The 20,438-nt window shown below is 50.2% G+C and overlaps 1 protein-coding gene across 1 annotated transcript; it reads left to right on the top strand.

Annotated features, from left to right (window-relative positions):
* Nucleotides 1-12,696: 12,696 nt before the first annotated feature.
* UCRPA7_7332 (hypothetical protein) lies at nt 12,697-13,038 on the top strand (the record flags this gene model as incomplete). Its single annotated transcript, XM_007919861.1, has 1 exon — nt 12,697-13,038. The coding sequence occupies one exon, from the start codon at nt 12,697-12,699 to the stop codon at nt 13,036-13,038; it is 342 nt and encodes a 113-aa protein (XP_007918052.1).
* Nucleotides 13,039-20,438: the final 7,400 nt, after the last annotated feature.

Here is a 20,438-nt window from a genome sequence, read left to right as displayed (position 1 = left end):
GTCAAATGCCATACCAGTCGAGAGTTTCCGGTCATTCTAAATATCTACCAGTAAGTAGCACTATAATGGGAGCAAAAGGTCAGTAGTTTCCTACTTCAGTTTAGACATTGACTTATCCTCTAATAGGAAGTGACCTAATGCTTATCAAGCTGGCCAAAGCCGCCTTTGAAGCTACTTCATGGCCAACTACGATTGACACGGGGCGATACATGTATCCGCTTGCTGATTACACCCGAAATGTCGCAGATGTTGCGTATGCAGATAGTCGAAGAAACGGCGCGCTCGCTCGCAATCAAGTGAGATCGTCTCTATAATCATCTGATAGTGCAGAAAGAGACCGTAGCCATAGCTGCGTGGGCTTAACGTGGTCGGAAGATAACACGAATAGCTTCAAGGACGCATTTTTGCTTACATAAAGAACTGTGATAATTTTAATCTAGACTTGTGAAGTAGAGTCATATTCTCAAGTACGTAGGTGCACGAAGCTAAATATTTCGGGATTGTAATGAGTAATAATCTAGATACTTCCCTCCTATCGCAAGTAATAAAAACGACTGCCGCGTACTAGCCTACAAGAAGGAGAGGTTATGAAGGTTCTTTCTCAGAGATTAGTGTGTGCTAAGATGAATAGAACATGTGAATGTATCGAAAATGCCAGCCATAGCCCCTGTGTTTAGGGGATCTGTATTTCCGCTCGACGTTCTTGGGAATGAGTGAGGTGTTAAATATAGATCTGTTCTACTAGTACGATAATAGACGATGTGGCACAGGAATACAGGTTGCTGGATCTCCTAGTTGGATTGAGTATTAACTGTCCCGTGGTGTGATGACTAAAGCCCTAACCTCGAGGCTTTCCCGTGGGCACACATCTTTTAGTCCTACATTGTCGACGAGGTCGCCTGATGTGTGGAAGCAAGCTAATATCAAGTCTTACTATTGTAACTTGTATCAAGCCATGGTGAAGGATGAAGGTGACATACTTTGGGGGCCATCGACTGGACGGCTGTCATAACTTACGAATAGAAGAGCCTCGTCCACGTCTTGGTCCTTGAACCAAAACCACCTATGACCCTCAGTGTAAAGTAAGAACAAAGATTCCCCAACATAGGTCCCGGAGACGACATCACATGCGATAATGCTGTTGGGAGTGATAGAGAATGGATCGCATAGAAGTAACGGTGCGCTTTGGATTCTACGCATAATTGGTTTCCAAAAGCTGGGTCGGATCTGGCTTAGCTTCTTGTCCTAAATATTGCCGTCAAGAGAGCGCTACTTGATAATTCTAATTCGCCAGTTGTCAGATATATAATACTTCTACTCCTCTAGAGTCAAGTGAGCTGTCACGCGCTTGTGCCCGCTTGCCGGTGATTGATCTTGATGTCGGTCAGCGCTGAAAGGCCTCTAAACCCGTAGAGAATGGTGGTTTCTAACCAGCGTGTGGATTTCGAACAATGATTGCATGGTCAGGGCGATTCGAGAAGGAGTATCCTTCTTCTTTGGCTTTGCTCTCCTCTTTTCTATACTTAACAATGTGAGAGGAAGTAAGCAAGGAGAAGACGAGCTACATCTTACTGCGTGATCGTATAGATAGACTTTGTCGGTGTTGAATCTTTGAGATAACAGGGACTGAACACCCTTAGTCTCGTTTCTAGAGTTGATGTGGTTGAAATGGAGAGCCATAATCTCTGATGGGATTGTCAGGAGTTCAAATCCCTGAGCCTCGACTGACAACTCATCCCGAACACTGCGAGCATCACTCACGTTGAGCTGCTTCCGCTCAAACTCAAGGTTGGTGCGGATCGACTCATCCGACAGGGCTATATCAAGACCGAGTATATATGGCTTTTCAGCCGTGTACTTTGGCAGTGGCTTCACATACTCAACATTGACTTCATGCCCTTTGAGGAGGTGTCGGATTTGCTCTAGAGACATCATTTCCTAGCAAGCTGTCATTCGAAGGCTCAAGTCTCCAAGCAATCAACTGCACAATCAGATAATAGTGGTCATGATAACAAGAGCGATTGACATGAAGCGTACGTGGTCAGGCCTAAATTGGCTTGGTAATATGGGTAGCGGAGAAATCGGCCTATCTCGGCATTTCAGGACAACCAATCGACAATCTTCTGACTTAGAATGAGGCGGAATGTAGTGCATACATAGGGTGGTCTTGCGTCAACATGCGACCGCACATCTAATCCTTCGAGCGCTTTCCAAGGAAGACCTGTCTCAGGTCAAAAGCCTTGCGGATGCCGGTATAGCACGCAAGACATCTACAATTATATTGCAGAAGCCAAACGAGATGTCTACCAGGGGCAAAATAGCATTAACGCCCTAGCCGATCAGCTTTTCAAAGAAGGATTCTGGAGTCAATTTCAGACGAACTCAGATGGACGAGTCAAAGCCGTTTTATTTGCTCGTCCTGACTCAATAGCCTACCTCTGAGCTTTTCCTGAAATCCTCATCTTGTGCTGTACATATAAAACAAACAAGTATAGGATGCCGCTTCTTGATTTGATTGGGGTTGAATTAATATATGGAAAGGATGGTCTGTGCTAAAGAGCTGAGTCGGTAGCTTTAGATTCGAACGTAATGGAAACAAGGCTGCGCTGCCGGGTTACAGACCCTCTCTTGAGCTGTCATCAGTCCCACGGCCAACCATGCACACTGTGCATACAGTACCATCGCGGCTCTGTGCGGCGCCCCTTGATGGTTGCTGCGTTTGCGACCAAATCGCATTCAGCCCCGGCTTATTAACCCCTCTGACATGTTCTGCAGTTCGTAGATGTACCCATGCCTTCTTGCTTGCCTCTCTGACTTAGGTGTGAGATACCGTTTTCAGCCCTTCTTGGAATGTTTGGGATATCAACCCTTTAGACAAGACATAACTCACATAAATCAGTCATCTTGCCGCCGTCTTTGCCGTCATCTAGCCACAATTCACCACTCATGATGCCGGGTACAAACGCCGAGCCTATAAAAGACCATTTCCTCTCCCCTGCTTCCCTCAAAACAACGGGCCACTCGGCTCCCTCAAGCAATACCACCGAGTCTCCTTCTTGGACCAAGGACACTCCTGTGGCGACAGTAGTCGCTCTGCGAGCGTCAAGGTGTACGAGTATCAATGCGTTACCATCTAAATTGGCGGACACCTCGCTAACTAAGCTGAGAATATCCCAACTATAGTTCTGCTCGTCGCGCTGAATCTGATTTGACACTAACGAAGCCGCAATAGTAGCGCAACATCTCAGCTCTGCGGTCCACGGCGCTTTCGCTCCTGCTGCTGACTCGGCCCTCTGCCATTTTGCTACCATATCCTCGCCAGCCTTCAGGCTATATGTCGTATCAGGATACTGCATGATGTCCACCCAGACCTCAAAGCTTTGACTTGGCTCGGAATAGCTTTTCTGACGCAAAATGTCCAGAAAGGTATCCTCGGCCTCATCGCTGTTATCCTCCGTATTGTCTTGTAATAATCGGTACAGCTGGCGGAAGAACCGAATCTTGTCCACCAAGAGACGAAAGGTATCGAATTCATCCACGATACCATCAACCGGGGTGGTCAGGATGCCTAATTCACATTGCCCCAGCCGCGCCGGAAAGACGACTATAGCGGGGAGCTTATCCCGCAAAGCTTCGACTCTTCCCACAATTTTGCCACTGACGCGGAGCTCTCCAGGCCGTGGACTCAGTTCTGTCGCTGCTTTATCAGTGATCTTCGAACCGCGCGTGGCATCACCAGACAGCACAGATGACTTGATGTCAGCATCAGAATAGTCGGGTACCCAGCTTGGGAAAGACGCTCGATCAAGAGAGGCATCCCCAAGAACTTTGAGCGTCCGAGACCACATGATCATAGAGACGGCAGCTTCTTCGTAAACGCGGGCGAGTGGCTTTGCGTAGTCAACCGTTGGCAGCTCAATCCCGAGGTTCTTATACAGAGCGTGCAGCCCGTAGATTCTGTCCCTGGGCTCTGTCGCCTGGAGCTTGTTGCATTGGGCGAGACAAGAGGAAAGAAAGACAACTCGTCGGTCTCGCTCATCTTCCAGATCCTCCTGGCTGGCGCCTATTTCCAATGGTACACGGCCCCAAAGATAATCTCGTAGAACATTGCGCATATCAATTGCAATAAAGCTCTTGTACGCCCGAGGATCGACGTCGTCAACGTCTTTATCATACAAAAGAAATCTGGCTGCTTTGGAATAGACATCCCACGAGATGCTGCATTTCCCGCACACAACGTGACAATCTTGAGAGAAGCTCGCTTCCTGTATTGTCCAGATGCGAGTGTGCCAGTCATTGCAGAAGATGACATTGAGAGCGGAGGAGGTCGGGTTCATCTTCCCTTGCTGCTTAAGCTTCGCTGTGGTTCGGCCAGAATAGAACACGTTAACCACAGTGAATTGACACCAAGGATTATGGCTTACACATACAGTCAAAATACAACAGCTTTTTTAAGCCGCGCTGTGAAGGACAAGACCCTATGCGGTCCAAGTGCGCCATCAACTGCGGCGTGAAGTCGTTCCCGGGACCCAGCCAGCACAAGGTGCGGGCAGCCTTCTGGTAGATCACTCCCATGAGTGTCACCTGCGCGTTGCGCTCTTTGACGCTCGCAGCGTTACGGCCCTGGTCTATGCAGACTGCGTCGACCCACAAGACACGCTCCTGATCCGCCAGTCGTAGATGGCGAAGAGCAGACTCGCAATTTGGCGTGATCAGCAGCTGCTGGCCGTCACATGAAACAGGAACTTTGTCTATCGGTGATCCCCAGACATAGGAAAGTGCTTCAAAGTCATTGTTGCTGGGCGTGAGACTGTCAAGGTCTTTTTCCGTCAAGGACAGTTTCAATGGGGCCGCGAGGTTGGGAGAGGGGAGGAGTGTCAGTAGTCGGATTGAGCGTGGAGACGACAGCCGCCGATGCTTGAAGTAGTGTCCTGGTTTTGGATTTGAGACATTCGCAGACATGTCATGAGCTATGGCTGATTCTGTCAGGCCGTGCTAGGATCATGGATGGTGCGCTGTCACGCTTTATCCTCTCCACCAGGTCGGTCACTGTCTTGGCATGGATGCGGCAAGCCACCCACGTGAGCTGCATGACAGACAGCTGTCACCGACTGTTGACAGCTGAGTACATCACAGGTGGGATCCCAGAACGCCAGTGCGAGAGGTGGTCTGGGACCATGAGTGAGTTGTGTTTGTTAATGAGTTTGTTGAATTATGCTGCAATTACACAATGTTGCTCGCCATGAGGCCATATTCCTTCTGATGGGCTGTCGCCCTCGGTCCCTGTATGGTCGCTCCTCTAATGCCCTTCGTACTGCGTTTGAGATGTCAATTTCCCTAACATGCTTGTGCGCTTTCGAGTAGGCTCTTACTTAGCACTGCTTACGGCGGTTGTGGTAGAACTGATATGATGTATCATCAAAGAGATGCTGGGACGGATTGTGTGGAGTATGTATGGCTTGGGTCCAGTGACTCTAGCGAGATTGGATGCCCCTTTGTTTATCTATCAGCCAGCGTGAGTGTTCTGTGCTTGAATGTTTGAGGGCGACGTGTGTTGCACTATGTTGCTTGACAGAGAGTAACTTTGTCAGTTAACTTGAGACAAACGTCGGTTCTTTAAATGCGAGATCCATGTATGTTCAGTTGTAACACTGATCTGCCGTTGTTAAAGTAGACGAGTAACGACAAAGGCCAGTTGAGTGGCTTTGCTGTATTGATCTGAATCTGGCTACCGCTTCCGGTGATACGTTCAGGGCTCGGTTGCACACCTTTGTGAATCGAGCTGTAGGTGACGAGTCCAGTCAATGAAAGAAAGTCTTTTCTTCCCCTTACTCGAATCTTCTTGCTTTTATTTGGTGGCCATACAAGTGACGAGGCGTCGGGCGGTCTGATATATTCGTAATGCGTACGTTATTTGTTCGGAGAGTTCGTCAGGCTTGGTTCGTAGAATGATGCCTATGCGATATACTTTACAGCCCCTGCTGCCGTTATGATATTCTATCTGCTATAGCTGAAGATATAATACTATCGTATATGAATGAATCCTTTTAATACTATTGTTTCCAAATAGTATTGAGATAGGTTATATCATCGCTAGTTGACTAGACTATATATATATTTATTTACATTGAAATTGGTGGTCTTAAGATATATAATCAAACCCCCTAAGCCTAGAACTATAGGTAGATATAAGCACTCGCCAATAAGCCTCAAGCGTACGATACTCCTCGTTTGGTAGTGGATTCTCCTATATATAGGCTACGTCATGAAATATAGCCGATGGCGGTGGGAAGAAGTGGATTGCTCACGAGACGCGACACCCGAAGGGAAATCGGACATGTGGTGGATCGAGATAAGACTGGCCGACAAATCGTACAGTTCGCCTAATCGCCGGTTGAATATGGGACGTGCAACGTAGAATCAGTTTGTTTAGCGAAAGACAGCAGGCACTTGACAGCACAGGATTTCGCGTGCCCTGGGGACCTTGAACTGGACTCGCGTCGACTACGGCCAGGCAGATAGAGCCACAGATTCCCACTGTCTGCATTAACATGGGGATTCTGGCTGCAGATCGCCCATTTAAATTAACTGATAATTTGATGCGCCTTTGATGTATGCGCCTTGAAGCCATGTGTCCCGAACATTCAGTGGCATTTCGCTGGCGTACTGCACCGCCCCGCCAACCTATGCTGAAGGGTGAGCATATTTCATTGAGATCCACAAGGCGACCGCCTCGCCAGTTGTCAGGCTTATAGGCTTCCAAAGCAAATCCTATCGTGTAGAAGAAGTCGAGATGGTTCTGTCCAATTGCTAGATTCTGTTCTTTCTCGGGTACGTATTCATAGACGATGACCCACTAACATTCTAGATGCTCATATCTTTCCAGACGTGTGGGTGGATCGAGTCGAGGGAGCTCGTCCTGACTGATTCTGAGCCACCCATAACAGCTTGGCAATGGTGGAAACGGAGTTGATATAATTAATCCATCGGCTATTCCCTCTTGTGGCGACTGACGCGTCTCGTTACTGAAAGCAAGCATGTTGTTGACAGCATCTTTACGAGACTTCGGTCCCTTCTTCACGATGATAGACTGCTCTGGGCTCATGTCGGCGTAGACCCATCTGATCTTCTCAATGAGTGCTACAGTGCCTGCTTCGTCTTCGAAAGGCCATTCGACCTCCCTGAAACCATTAGGTAAAGCTTGAGGACTAGGCCTCTGGGAACACCAAAACTATCAACGCGTCAGTATTGTGGAAAGAAAAGACCCGGGAGATGACGAACCACTTTGACCGCGAAGGCGCCGTCGTTATTGTCGATTCTGGCCTTGAAAACAATGCCTTCGTGTCCATGCCCAAGATACTCGAGCCATTGGATTTGGGATCCACTCATTGGCAATTGGCGCAGTTTTGGATGTTTGAAATCATGTCGGCAAGTCGAAGGCGCACCTTGTAGAAAGGCTTCGTCGATTGTCACCGGGACATCAGCTGAATCCGACATGTGGCTCGTCATTGAGGCTTACAATCGCTCATGCGCAGAATGATTGTTGGTGTGCACGTGTGAGAAAGAAAATCAAGTTTGTAGTCTTCATTTGTTGGCTTTTAATGTTAGGCCGGCGCAACACATGATCACAGCCCACTAAATGAGGCTCACTGGAAGCTGCACCGTGAGTCAATGCCGAAGCAAAACGTCGATCCAAAGAAACAGCAGATCTGTAATTCTGCATATATGCTTGTCGCTACACGATTCTTAACTAGGCATATCCTCGGCAATATGAATTGTTCTTCTCCCTTCTACCGAGTATACCACGCAACCGTCATAATCGACCTTGGACCAATCCCTCTTTCTCACAGTGATCTTTTCACCGCCTTTATCTTTAAAATACCACAAGTTTCCTTTCTTTTGAAATTCGGGCGTAACAACTGGCTTTCCTGACGTCCTTAGTTTCGGGTATGACCTTTCTGTCTTCCCACTCTCTCTCGGCTGCTCCTGCTCTACTTCCCTTTCCTTGCCCCCATCGCCCTGCTGCAATTCCTGTTCCTGATCGATATCTCGAAAGTATTTCTCGCCTTGACCATACACGCCGCTGCCGCGATCATAAGATCCTGCTGGGCCTTCAACGCCTATGCGTTGTGTGTGAGACATTCTCGGTTGTGTCTCATCTATGCGTTCCTGCTCCTGATGATCCTGTCTTTCGTCATCCTGCATCAGCAAGTTGGGTTGGCCGCCGACGTCATGGTCCTCGTCCTGCACCACATCCTCGCCACCGGCGAAGACCTTGTCTGGGTTCTCCTCACTGTCTTTCGGGCCAATATGCGCTTTGATGAATCTGAACTATTATGCCGATATTGTCCGTCTGGTGCTTTCCACCAAGTATTGAGCTTTGAATATTTGTCAAGTATCTCACTCGCTCCGTAACCTGCCATCATGCAGATGTAGAACAAGGCTAAATTCACTGTTAGATCCGATGTTCCTTCAATTTGGGAGGGAAGTTGTCTTTAGATGATGAAGATTGGGCACCAAATCCGGAAGCTGCATGTGTAACAATTTGATTCGTGCTATGTACACATAGGACCATTTGATGTAGATTAAAGAGTTTGACTGGATATAGTACCTTTTCTTCATAGCCGACAACACCATCTAGCACCTTATAAACAATAGCAGATACTGCTCAGCCGCTGAGGATAGGACACTGAACACTTGGGGGAATGCCCTCTAAGACGTGGGGGCTAAAGGAGATCAAGACATGGCTTTCGAAATGCACCTGTATTACTATCAGTTGCCGTTTCGGTTAGTCCCGCCGGACGTTAATTTTTGTGTGTGTGTGTGTGTGTGTGTGTGTGTGTGTGCATCACAGAGTACAGTACAGGATTCGTCTCTAAACACAAGATATGCTACGAGGAAACAAAGAAAGCCAAACGTCGAGGCTCCGTGACTCTAAAGCCTCACCTAATCTTCTGCGTTGGACTCACCCATTTCGGCCCTGTCCCCGCTACCTGCATCAAGACTTTGTCTCCCTTCTTGTGGTCGAGTAACTTGTTCTGAAGAGACGAAAAAGTCCTCAATCAGCTTCGAAACTGTCTCGACAATAAACACAACATCAGCTTGAGTTATATTGTACGGAGGTGCGATGATAATATGGTCGCCTTTCACACCCTCCGCCGTCCCGGAGCCTGGGTACACCGCGATGTTATACTTATGACTCAGTCCCATTTCGCAGATTCCCATTGCAACACACGCCTCAGGTGGAAATGGAGTAGACTGAGCCTTCTCCAAGACAAACTCAATCCCCCAAAAGAGGCCACGCCCACGAATATCTCCGACGTTCGGATGACCGCCGATCCGTTTGATTAACATGTCTGAGAGGAGCGTGCCCATATTCTGAACGTTTTTGAGCAAGCCATCCACGTGAATGATATGCTGAACTTCGAAAGCTGCGGCACAGGCAACAGGGTGTCCTTGATAAGTATGTCCGTGGACGAAAGATCTGTACTAGGATTAGAAGGTAGCAGAATTTGCGGCTATGACCACGAAGAGCTATGGATGCTTTATGGGCTTACCTAGTTCCTCCTGTGAGAACATCAATAATTTGATGACTTGCCAGAACACCTGCTATCGGCTGGTATCCTCCACCAAGACATTTACCTATTGTCTGGATATCGGGTACAACCCCTTCCTGTTCCCAAGCATGAACGGTGCCTGTACGACCCATACCGCACATCACCTCATCCAGGATGAGAAGCGCACCATAACGCTGGCAAACTGCTTGGACAGCCTGAAAATATCCAGGCAGCGCAGGGACACACCCTAGAGCCTGGCGTAAGAGGTCATTAGTCTATGATCATACTAAGCGTGGACACAAGCACCCACTGCTCCGACAATCGGCTCAGCAACGAAGGCGCAGACAGTTTCAGGGCCAAGCCTCTGGAATTCCGCGTCAAGTTCATTCGCGAGACGCGTCACATACTCGTCGTCTGACTCCGTGTGTTTCTGGTTTCGGTACGCAAAGCAAGGCGACACGTTGGTGACGTTGTCTAGCAGCATCGGCTCGAACTTCTCTCTGCGGGACTTATGGCCTCCCATAGACAATGAGCCAAGGGTTGTTCCATGATAAGACTGTTTCCGTGAGATGAAACGTGTTCGATAAGGTTCTGAAGGACATTTCTCAAGAAAGAATTGCCTAGCTAGCTTGATAGCAGCCTCCATAGCCTCAGATCCTGACTCCTGTCAACTTTATGCCATCAAACCTACGGAGATAACAGACCAGAGCTGACGAGGTATGCCCTAGCCATGTGTCCCTTTGTTGATTTGATCAGGAGCTGGCAGAGCTCCTCGTAGATCACAGTCGTGAAAAAGAGAGTGGAACAATAGGCGGCCTCACGCATCTGTTTGGTCATTGCTTCAATAACTCTAACGTCGCCATGTCCGATACACACAACCGCTGCTCCCCCAGAAGCGTCAAATATTATCTGTCCATTCTTGAGTGTCACATAGCTTCCGCTAGCACTAGAGACCGACAAGAAATTCTGGCATAGGTCTCGATGCAGGACTGCGGAGTTTTGGTTCTGTGAGGTCATCGCTCTGCTTCTACGGTCTGTAGGGTGTCGCACAGTCTCTGCATTCGCCTCCATAGGAGACTGTGCTCTGATCAAAGATATGGACTAGGATCTGCAACAGCCACTAGAGCTCTGAAGAATGGATTGCGGACCTAACCCTTGACCAAAAGACTTCGCAGCATAGGTGGAGGTCGTCACCAGCACTGTCGATTCATGAACACTAGAGAGACGTAGGAATTAGTGAATCATCAATTTCTCAGCTTGCGAATCATCCTCAGGTGCTACACGGACAGACATTCACTAGCATATACTACACTAACACCAACAGCTGATCTACTTTATCAGTTTCCAAGAATGTCAAGAGTTAAGCTTATATCGCCATGTCAGCTACACATAGGGCAGCCATGACAGTACTTTTGGGTGAGGGAAATTGTTACTGCAGATGTACTTCAGATTAGACCTTCCAGGTTGCTTAAGACTGACCCCGCTCTGACCAGAGTCGCCACAGCTGCTCCAATACTCGTAGACCTCCTCATTGGCTTGCCCATTCTTCGCCTCAGCTGTTTCCGTCCACTTTGCTGTACATATATGGGGTCTTTTGCTTGAGTCTATCCTTTGATTTACAAATTGTGCACAAACCTCCTGACTATGACGCTTTTGCTGGTTCAATCGTAGCTGCGACAAGTTCGGCACGGTGTTTCACGCCCTGTTACTTCGGCAGAGGCGCTGGATGCTTGCGGTGTGTTCAAACCCCCCGCAGCCGGAAGAACGCCTCTGACGCAACCTCTCTTTCCTCTACGATTCACTACCGGTATCAAAGGCAGATACTCTACTAAGGCTATCAGTCAATTAAAGATCAGAAGCTGAGAACATTTCTTGGCTGCTCCTTTCTGTCGGTGAGGACGTCTTCATACGGGCTTTGTCTTCACTGTGTGCCCTCCAGCTCGAGGGTAGGTACCCGGTAATGTCCTGTGCGCGATTAACCCTGTAGCAATCACCTTTAGTGTCCCAACGTTTGTCAGCCTGTTGACGGCAGACCAAGAATCCACAACTGCCGTGGAATGACACAGGCAGTGGTGAAGCCCGGTCGCGCGACCTCACATCCTGCAACAGTTGTAGACCTGTTTCGCAGCCTTGAACGGTGAGGGCTTTGGGAGATTCGGCGTTGTCGGTCTTGGAGATGGTCCGCCAGATCAACTTAAAGTTGTAAGATGCAATGGAGATCTTGTAGTTCTGCCCATAGAAAATAACGCCGTCTCCCGTGATGTTCTCACCGGTGCTCTCATCCTTATTTGGATCTTCAAGTGCCGCGAACGTGACCGATGAAATCCGCTTCGATCGGACGGATAAAAGGACGAGGTGTGTTGTAGGATTGATCTCGAAAGCGACGTGAACCGCAGATATGGGGTGTTTGCGGGTGCATTCGCGGAGAATGAGATCGGCATCTCGTCCGAGTCTGGTGATAACATGGCCTCGAGGCCTGGACGGGACATGATAGCCAACCTCAAGGCCAGCGCCGTATTTGGAGCTCGAGACGCGGTGTTTAGTATCGGGGTGAAGGAGGGCATCATGGGTGACCTGGTTAGTAGGCACGAGGTGGAAGAGTGTTTTTGGATGGGCTTCCCGAGCCATGGCGAGAGGCAAGTGGCGAGACGGATGAGGACGGTAAGAAGAGGAGAAGGCTGTATTAGGAATGAAGAGCAGGTGTCCATCGTGAGGATGCTGCAGCTTGAGTACAGCTAGCCCCCTTTCTCTTTCTCAGGACTTTCACTGATGAAACCGCGCGGGGACAAAGGCAGCGGCTTAGCCAACCATCCCAGCCCTACCCGTTAGCAGTGATGCAGATTTAGGCTGCGTCCTCAAATTCATTGGCTGTGCGCCAGCTGGGGCAGGCGCTGGGCTAGTGAGAGGGGGCCCCACTACGCCGGCGTCTGGGAGTAACCTTAACCTTACGGGCCCAACCTTAATACGGGTTGAACCTTAACCTTAATCTACTAAGCAGGATTCGTGCAGTCGGATCGGCCAGAAAGAGCTTCTTCTCTCCCCACACCTCCCATCGTCGATCTCCCTTCCCCACCCTCAACATCTTCACCTCTAACGTTCCTCCCAATTCAGCCCTCCTCTCGCTAGCATCGTCCAAGCCATGCCTCCATTTTTCGATCGCGTCCAGCTTCACGATGCCCTGCAAAACCAAGCCATCCCCGTCCTCGACGCACTTGTCACAAACGACAACCGTTCGTTCAGACGCATTGAGCGCGACGATCCTCCGTCCTACGCATCGTCGACTGAGTCGGAAGAGCTCAACGATGATTTCCTTGCGCCACCACCACGACCACCACGCGGCGAGCTACCAGAAGAGCTGAAAGCCATCATGGAGCAACCGATCAACGGCGATGAAATGAAGCATTATGCATTCGACATGGGATCTATCCAGACCGCGTCGATTTATATCACACAGAAGCGAAGAGAGAGGAAAGCCGGGTAGAAGAATACCGCTCAAACAAGATATTTCGAGGAGTGGAGGGCTCTCGGCGATGTGGTGTCCTCGTTCGTCACAATGTCAAGCGCCGCTGGGAGAAGCTCGGTATCTGGAATCCTGAGTGGCGGTTTGCCGGGCGCATCTTGCACCCCAATGACAACGCTTATAGGTGGAAGTGGAGGTGGGAACAACAAACTGCCGATGATTCCGAGTCTGCTGGCTGCGCGGGGGATACACAGACGGAGCAGCTCGTTGCACGCGCCCTACGCCTACGCCAGCATCTGCGCCGTGGTGAGAATGCCCCCGTGCTCCCACGGTCTTGCCTCGAACAAGATGCGACTGCTTCCCAAGCCGAGTCATTCATCATCTCTAGGCCTTGGTTCATCTTTCGGATTGAATCAGCCGAAGAAAGGACGAGGTACGATCGGCAGGATTACTACCTCCTAGGCGTTCTATCGTCGAGAAGACACCATCAGAAGAGGAGCATGATGAAACCTTGTTAGAAGAGTATGAAGACTTGCCACAAGAGCTGGAACAGAACCCACCAGAGCCACAACGAGACTGCACCAGCCCTCCACCGCAGAAGCCACGGCGTCAGTGCCAACTGCAAGACAGGATGGACGGTGCCCAGGATCAGGACCGCTCCCCCCACCACTACCTCGACGCAGTGCCAGGATCGCAGGCATGACACGCCCCGAGGGGCCACTGCCTTCGCAGGCGGCGTCAAAGAAGAAACGCAGGGGCAGAGAAGCTGTGACAGTCTGTAGAGCGCGTACGAGCATGTAAATCGGTAATGGAAAGTTTATTGACCTATATAGATCATACAAAAGAGAATTGGGTGCTTGCACCCCTATATATATATAGGTACTGAATAGACCCCTGTCTGGGCTCGGGGAGCTTACCACTTACTTAGCGGGGCTCCCATTCTGTCACAGAAGCACTAAAGGCTGTAGCGCTTGCTACGCGCGAGACTCAGCGCAGGAAGACAAGGCCCGTCCCAGCGCGTCCCCCACCAAAGATCGAGATGGAGACTCGACCCAAGCGAGGACAGGGACGCCCAAGAACGGAGAGTGGCCCAAGCACGCATGCTGCCGTGACGAAGAAAGCAGCGAGGATACCCACTCTAGCCGAGCCAGGAGAGGGACTGCGGCAACGGGGCACACCAGCGGTGCCTCGGCGATGGGGGAGACGGAGGAAGAATGAATGATATAAATGGATAAAGGATTATTCTAGTACATCTGGTGCTGGAGACCAGGGCTATGATTATGGCTCATAATATCAAGATGGAGAGCCGGTGACCAGTTAGCAGCCCCGCCACTCCAAATAAATTCCATGCCGAGCTCTGAGTTTCGACTTTCAGGAATAATTCTGTCGCGATCAAGCAAAACATGTACTGACACCAAGACTCAAAATCTTGGAAATGGACACGAACGGGAGCCACAGCAATTTCCCGGGGCACGCCTCGGCCCACGCCTCGGCCCACGTAACGGGAATGGAGTACGGCTAATCTCTATAATCAGGTCGCGGCCGCGATTTTCTCGCCGCGGTCTACATTGTCGCAGTGCACGGCATCGGAGAAAGGATCGAGAATCCCTGGTTGTGTTACTGAAAAGGCCGCGCGGAGACACTCGAGAGACCCAATGGTGGCCGCTGGTAGACGCCGCGATCAAAGGCAGCAATCGCCCTTTCACAGGGACAGGCGGTCGAGGGGTCTCGAGGAAGGAGGGTTTCCAGGATGGATCCAGACAGACACGCAGTCGCGACTTGATGCGACAGGTGATCCCCCGATTGAGACGGGAAGCCCGAGTCAGGGGAAGGTGGAAGCCGCTTCTCGGGATCCAGCGAAGGAGGGGCTGCAGCTAGTGGGCTAAGTGGGGCAACCCCCCTGAAGCGAGATTTTAGCCGCGGGGGGGTAGAGATGCATATTTAGCATATGTTGAGCATATGCCCCCTAACCCACTATAACTACAGTGGCTTACAGTGGCTAAGGCCCCTAGAACTCTAGCATATGCTAAGCATATGCTGAGTATATATCTCAGCTATAGGGTTAGATAAGGTTAGGGTTAGTTAGTGTTAAGGTTAGTTTTAGAGGCTTAGAAGGTGCAGTAAGGGATCTTCCTCCTGTGTATACCATCACCTTTCATACTTTTGCCTTCAATACTACTACTACAATACTTCCCAACTTCTCTAAATCCTTACAACCTCTTCACCTCCTCACAAGCTCTGCACATCCTCGCAAGCTTTCAACCTCGCAGGTTCCATTCTTCTTATTATTCCCTTAACCTCTTACTTCAAGCTCCAGTTACATAGAGCAAGCAGGTTGTTTTACCTTCGACTTCTACCCTTCTTTATTGACACGATTGTTACAACCAGAGGGCTAGGCCGCCGCCAGGTACGACCCTACGGCAGGCAGCCAGGCAACCACCCTCGAGCAGCCATAGGTCACGTGTAGATAAGATAGCCATTACTAAGGTAGAGTAAGAGACTTACTCTATGACTATCATGACTATCACCACTAAACAGTGCTGGCCTCACCAGAAGGAAGTAATATATAAACTATATCGTTCGAACATCAACGCTTAGAACTTCTTTGACAATATGACTCTTATGGTTGATACCCTCTATAATCAACCCTATTATGTAAGGCTTCTTCTAGAGATAGGCGTGGATCTAGGAATCAGGGGAGAATTTGTCCGTCGAATGCGTCAAGGAAGTCTCTCATAACATAGTCACCGAGCCCAGAGGGTACACTATCCGAATCTTGGATTGCTAACGTCCGCAACCGCACTGAGAGCCTCAATTCTAGGATACGCTTGAGAAAACGATCCCAATTAGGGCAGAGCCGAAGGGAAAGTGATTCTAAAGTATCGAAATTTATCGCACGTGCCATCGCCGTTCCAAGAGGGACATGTGAAAGGGAGATGATGCGGATGTTTTGGAAGTAAGGCGGAGGGCTAGGGCTGTCCAAGTCAAGAATTTCGCGAGTGAAATAGCTTTGCTCCGGATACTCGCCGTCACCATTATCATCGCTGCCATAGTCAAGATTGCGCCGCAGACCTGACCAGTTTACAAAGTCTAATTCAAGTTTTTGTAGATGTGCTGAATTTAACCGCACGGCGTCAGATATGGCCTGCAGATTCTCAGAGTTAGGAGCTTTCCAGCACAGACTGTGAAGTTGACGAAATGATGACAGATCTATGTCGCAATCTTCTTCATAGTAGTGAGAACAAGTAGAGTCAGTGGTCAAACTTAGAGACTTCACCGAGTTCTGGTTGAGAGTAACGGTCCCACGGCTTCCAAGGATCGTAGAAGGGATGCAGCTGCCCAACTCCCAGCTATGCTTCAGCGTCAGAGCTTTTCCGGAGGAAGTATACATTCGGAGGAGAAGTACCTGAAACTGTCCAGTTGGTTCTTGCTGAATTTCTCAAGCACCAAAGACGCCCTATGGGAGACGCGAATAAATTGCGATTGATTTCTGTGACCACCTTCTTCCTCCTCATCTTCTTCACTCTCGGATTCAGTCCAGAATTCCACATTATCGTACTCATGCGGGCAGTGGTCCATAGTGTCTTCTGACCGGAAATGCAATTGTGTTGCAAGATCAAGGCAGACTTTTGGTATATCTGAAACACGTTTCCCATCTAGGAGACCCGTGATTGTGATAGACTGCCGGAGGTCTTTCTCAACAGCGCTACGCATGTGTCGAGAAACCAAGGAGAGAGCTTTGACGTCTTTCTTTGGCAGCTGACAGGATCCTGCTTAGCGCTCCATCTGCAGGAATTGAGACAGTTCACAAACCTCTTTAATCACCGCGGCAAGCAGCTCGCCTGGTAATCGGTGCAACATCATAAACTGCTATGGTAAAGAAAGTCACTCCTTACGAGATCGATCTGTGCCGCTCTCCACCGTCCGTCGTTGACTCCGAGAGGGATGACTCAAGAAATCCGAGGACTTTTGGGCATGGGGCATATTGCGAGCGGCAGAATCTGTCAAGTGCCATGTCAGACGTGCATCTAGGTGAGAAATGAAGACCTGCATGATTCTCACCTCTCTTACGGTGCCGTAAAGGACCTCGTGGGAATTGTCTCATCGAAAGCGACAATAGACGCACTCCACCCAGTCTCGGGGGTTGGTCCACCAGGCACGTGGTTAACTCGGCTATCTTCCAGAGAGCTAAGACGACTCGCCCTTCGGATTCTCAGTTTCCCCGACAGAACGGACATGGCTGCCTCAGGCATGATTTCAGCGTCTGGCAACAGAAAGAAAGATGGCGGAAGTTCGCACGGGCCGATATGAGTCCTGTACAGTACGATGAAGACATGGAAGTCGATTTGGCAAATGAGGAGCAATCTACCGATCCTGTGAATATGGACTCCGTTGAGCTGAAGCAGCGGAACAATGTGACTTCTCCCTGTCCGTGTCAATCTGGCATATCCTCCCAGACCCGAACAATGCTTGATCACACAGGTGGGCCCCTCTCGATGCTATCCGACCTGCTCCTTCACAGCATGAATATCGGGGCAAAATTGGAGAGCATTGAGCAGGAGGTGGAGGAGTCTCCACTGGGCAAGAAAAGCGCTCTCAAGGTGCGGTTCGGGAGAGGATGAGGCTGCTAGGCTGCTAGACTGTTGGCGCTACCACAGTCGCACACGAGTGCAGTTTTGTGTTGAGGCCTAAGTGTCCTACGTCTACCTTTCCTGTTTGATGTGGAGGAATCCCGCTGGCCGGGATGTCTCATCGACAGTCTTTACTGCACATTACGTTTTTTAAAGTCTTTTGATTTAGTTATGCCCGCAGCTTCAACCCTCCTGCTAAGTGGAAGGTTTGTCAGATAGGCTGTTATGTGTTTGCAGTCCTGCGCAAGGCGTGATGTCCAACAGGTCACGCTCACTAAGACGGCTTTTCGCCCTCCTGTGTGAAGTTCGCGAAGGCACGGAAGAAAGATCTTTGATCCCTTCGATCTCTGCAGATCTAGGACTCTAGTCCGCTACACCTCTCTACGTACTTGTCTCGAGTGAATTCTTCCATTGCGGCAAGCGTCCCTGAGCCTCAGCGAGCGTAATGCGGGCTATAGGTGTCGTCTTCCCGGGACTTAGAGTGATGCGGCTTGTCTGGTTCTCGTTCTGTTCTTATCTCCCGTCGACGGTTCGCCTGGACAGAAGCATCCAAACGAGAACTTGACGAGTGTGGCTTCTCAGCACTAGACTCTTCGATTGGATTGGTCTTATCAAATTGATAAATGGCTGCAGATCGTGTGCGAATGATAGGGCAAGTTTCATGAAATCCCGCATATCAGTTGGTTAGTAAATGTGCCGTGGTCGCTCATGATTCGACAGAAACTTGTGGATGGTAGGCCTCCTGCATAAGATGCTCCGTGGCCCTCCAAGGCAGCATATAAGATGTTTTGCACGACTGCCTTTTGTCTTTCAAGTCCCAGCTGCCTTATCCTGTTTTCATGGTGTGACGAGATTGAATTCAATAGACAGATTCCGTCATAGAACCACATCTTTTTGCATCTTCCCCCCGCCTTCGATATGTCACAGCCTCGCCGAGGACATTGGCGAGGCTCTGGGAGCCAGCACCGGAATAAGTTCCAGTCGAACGGCCCTCGTCGCTCCACGCAAGCTCAGCCACGGCGTCCTTGTCGGTATTTCCAGCAGCCCGGCTCGTGTAAGTTCGGGGCAAACTGCAAATATACCCACGACCAGACAAATGATGCCGAGAACAAGCATCCCCGTAACAACGACGATGCGGGCGGCTTTGAACGCTGCCCTGAGAAAGAGAGATATGACGACTGGAAGCACACTTTGAGAATGGTACCCCCGGGGGCTCGAATGGGCTGGCCAGGTATGCGAAACAGCACTACAATCCTGGCGCAGATCTGGTCAGGGGCCGTTGGTGTCCTCGGAGGGGAGAGCCGCGAATGGCCCCAGATGCTCGTCAAAGATCTGATGGACGACAAGTACTACGGTTGTGAATACTTCCGCTTGACACTGTCGCTGAGGTTGCAAAAAGACCGCGACCATGCACTGGGTATCATCGAGTCTTTCCTTCATGTCATCACGCACCAGGCAATAGTAGACTGCCTATCCATCGACACTTACGTTGGGACAATGTACAACTTTATCAGCGGCGTCAACGGCGAGCGAGCCATTCCCTTCTTTTCTGATCTATGTGCGGGCTTGGTGGAGCTTCACCGACAGGGTCCCGAGGACTGTGGCATATCGACAATAGACCGAACTCTTCGGACGCTGTTAATCGCCCTGGAAGAGCTCTTTCGGAGAGAGAAACGGGCGTGCTTCAACGAGGGCCTTCCTGAGATGTTTGGCAACATGGAGCAGATCTTTGTACTTATCGACACGACAACGACCATCTGTGCATATCATCCACTGGCAAGCAGGGACCGAATGCATCTTCTGCAACGGATAGCCGATCGGTCTTCGAACCTTTTGGCCACGCCAACCGACGATATCGAGGACAACCATGCAAGTAATGCTTTCAGGTTGGTCTACCCGGTCGACGCCGTCCCCGGAGGCCGGCACGATAACGATCACCTTGATATCACACGTATCAACATTCTGCCTACCGCCGGGGAGATCATGAGCAACGCCGAGGACTTCCTGCCCTCCACTGACTTCCGTCAGCCACACTTCCTCGACGACCCCGTCCAACGATATCTCGACACGCACTTTCGTCTCCTCCGTCACGACATATTCGGCCCGCTCAAGCAAGTCCTCAGCGGGGTAATGTTCTCTTTTGAAAATGGAACGCCACCTTCTCGACTGCCACGCGGAGATATGAGCGCACACCTATACCAGAAGGCAAAGATCGCGCACATCTCCGTGCATGACCGGCGTGGTTTTGAGGCTCATATAAGCTTTCATTCTCCTCTTCATCTACACCAGAAATCAAGTACCGAGCGCCAACGCTGGTGGGAACAGTCAAAGAGATTAGAGTCGGGAAGCCTGGTCTGCCTGGTGTGCTCGGCCGGCACCGATCGCGCGGTACCCCTGATTTTCATCGTCAGCGACAAGTGCACGAATTCATCCTCAAGAGAACATAGTCTCCTGTCTGGGTCGCGTCCTACGATAACCGTCAAGCTAGCAACACGGCTGCCCGGCGACTTGCAGTTGTTGGTCCAAGTCTACCACGAGAATCTCGAAGGCGTCTTAGTCGACCTTCCAGGCCTGCTTCCCGCAACCTTCATGCCCATCCTCCAAAATCTCCAGACGATGACCGATGTAGGCGAGCTGCCGTTCGGACAATGGATTATTCCCTGCCCCACGGGCAATATGCATGAGACTCCCGCTCAATCCGTCCCGCCGCTCTATGCACGTAGGCCTGGGTTTAGTTTCTGCTTAGACTCGATTGCCGACAAGAGAGGTCACTCCTTACTTGTGGATCCA

Source organism: Phaeoacremonium minimum (genome assembly GCF_000392275.1).
Source record: "Phaeoacremonium minimum UCRPA7 unplaced genomic scaffold PA7_03_scaffold_511, whole genome shotgun sequence".
In the NCBI taxonomy this organism is placed as follows: Eukaryota; Fungi; Ascomycota; class Sordariomycetes; order Togniniales; family Togniniaceae; genus Phaeoacremonium; species Phaeoacremonium minimum.
Note: the sequence above shows the minus strand (reverse complement) of the source record. Positions and strands in the feature narration are given on the sequence as shown.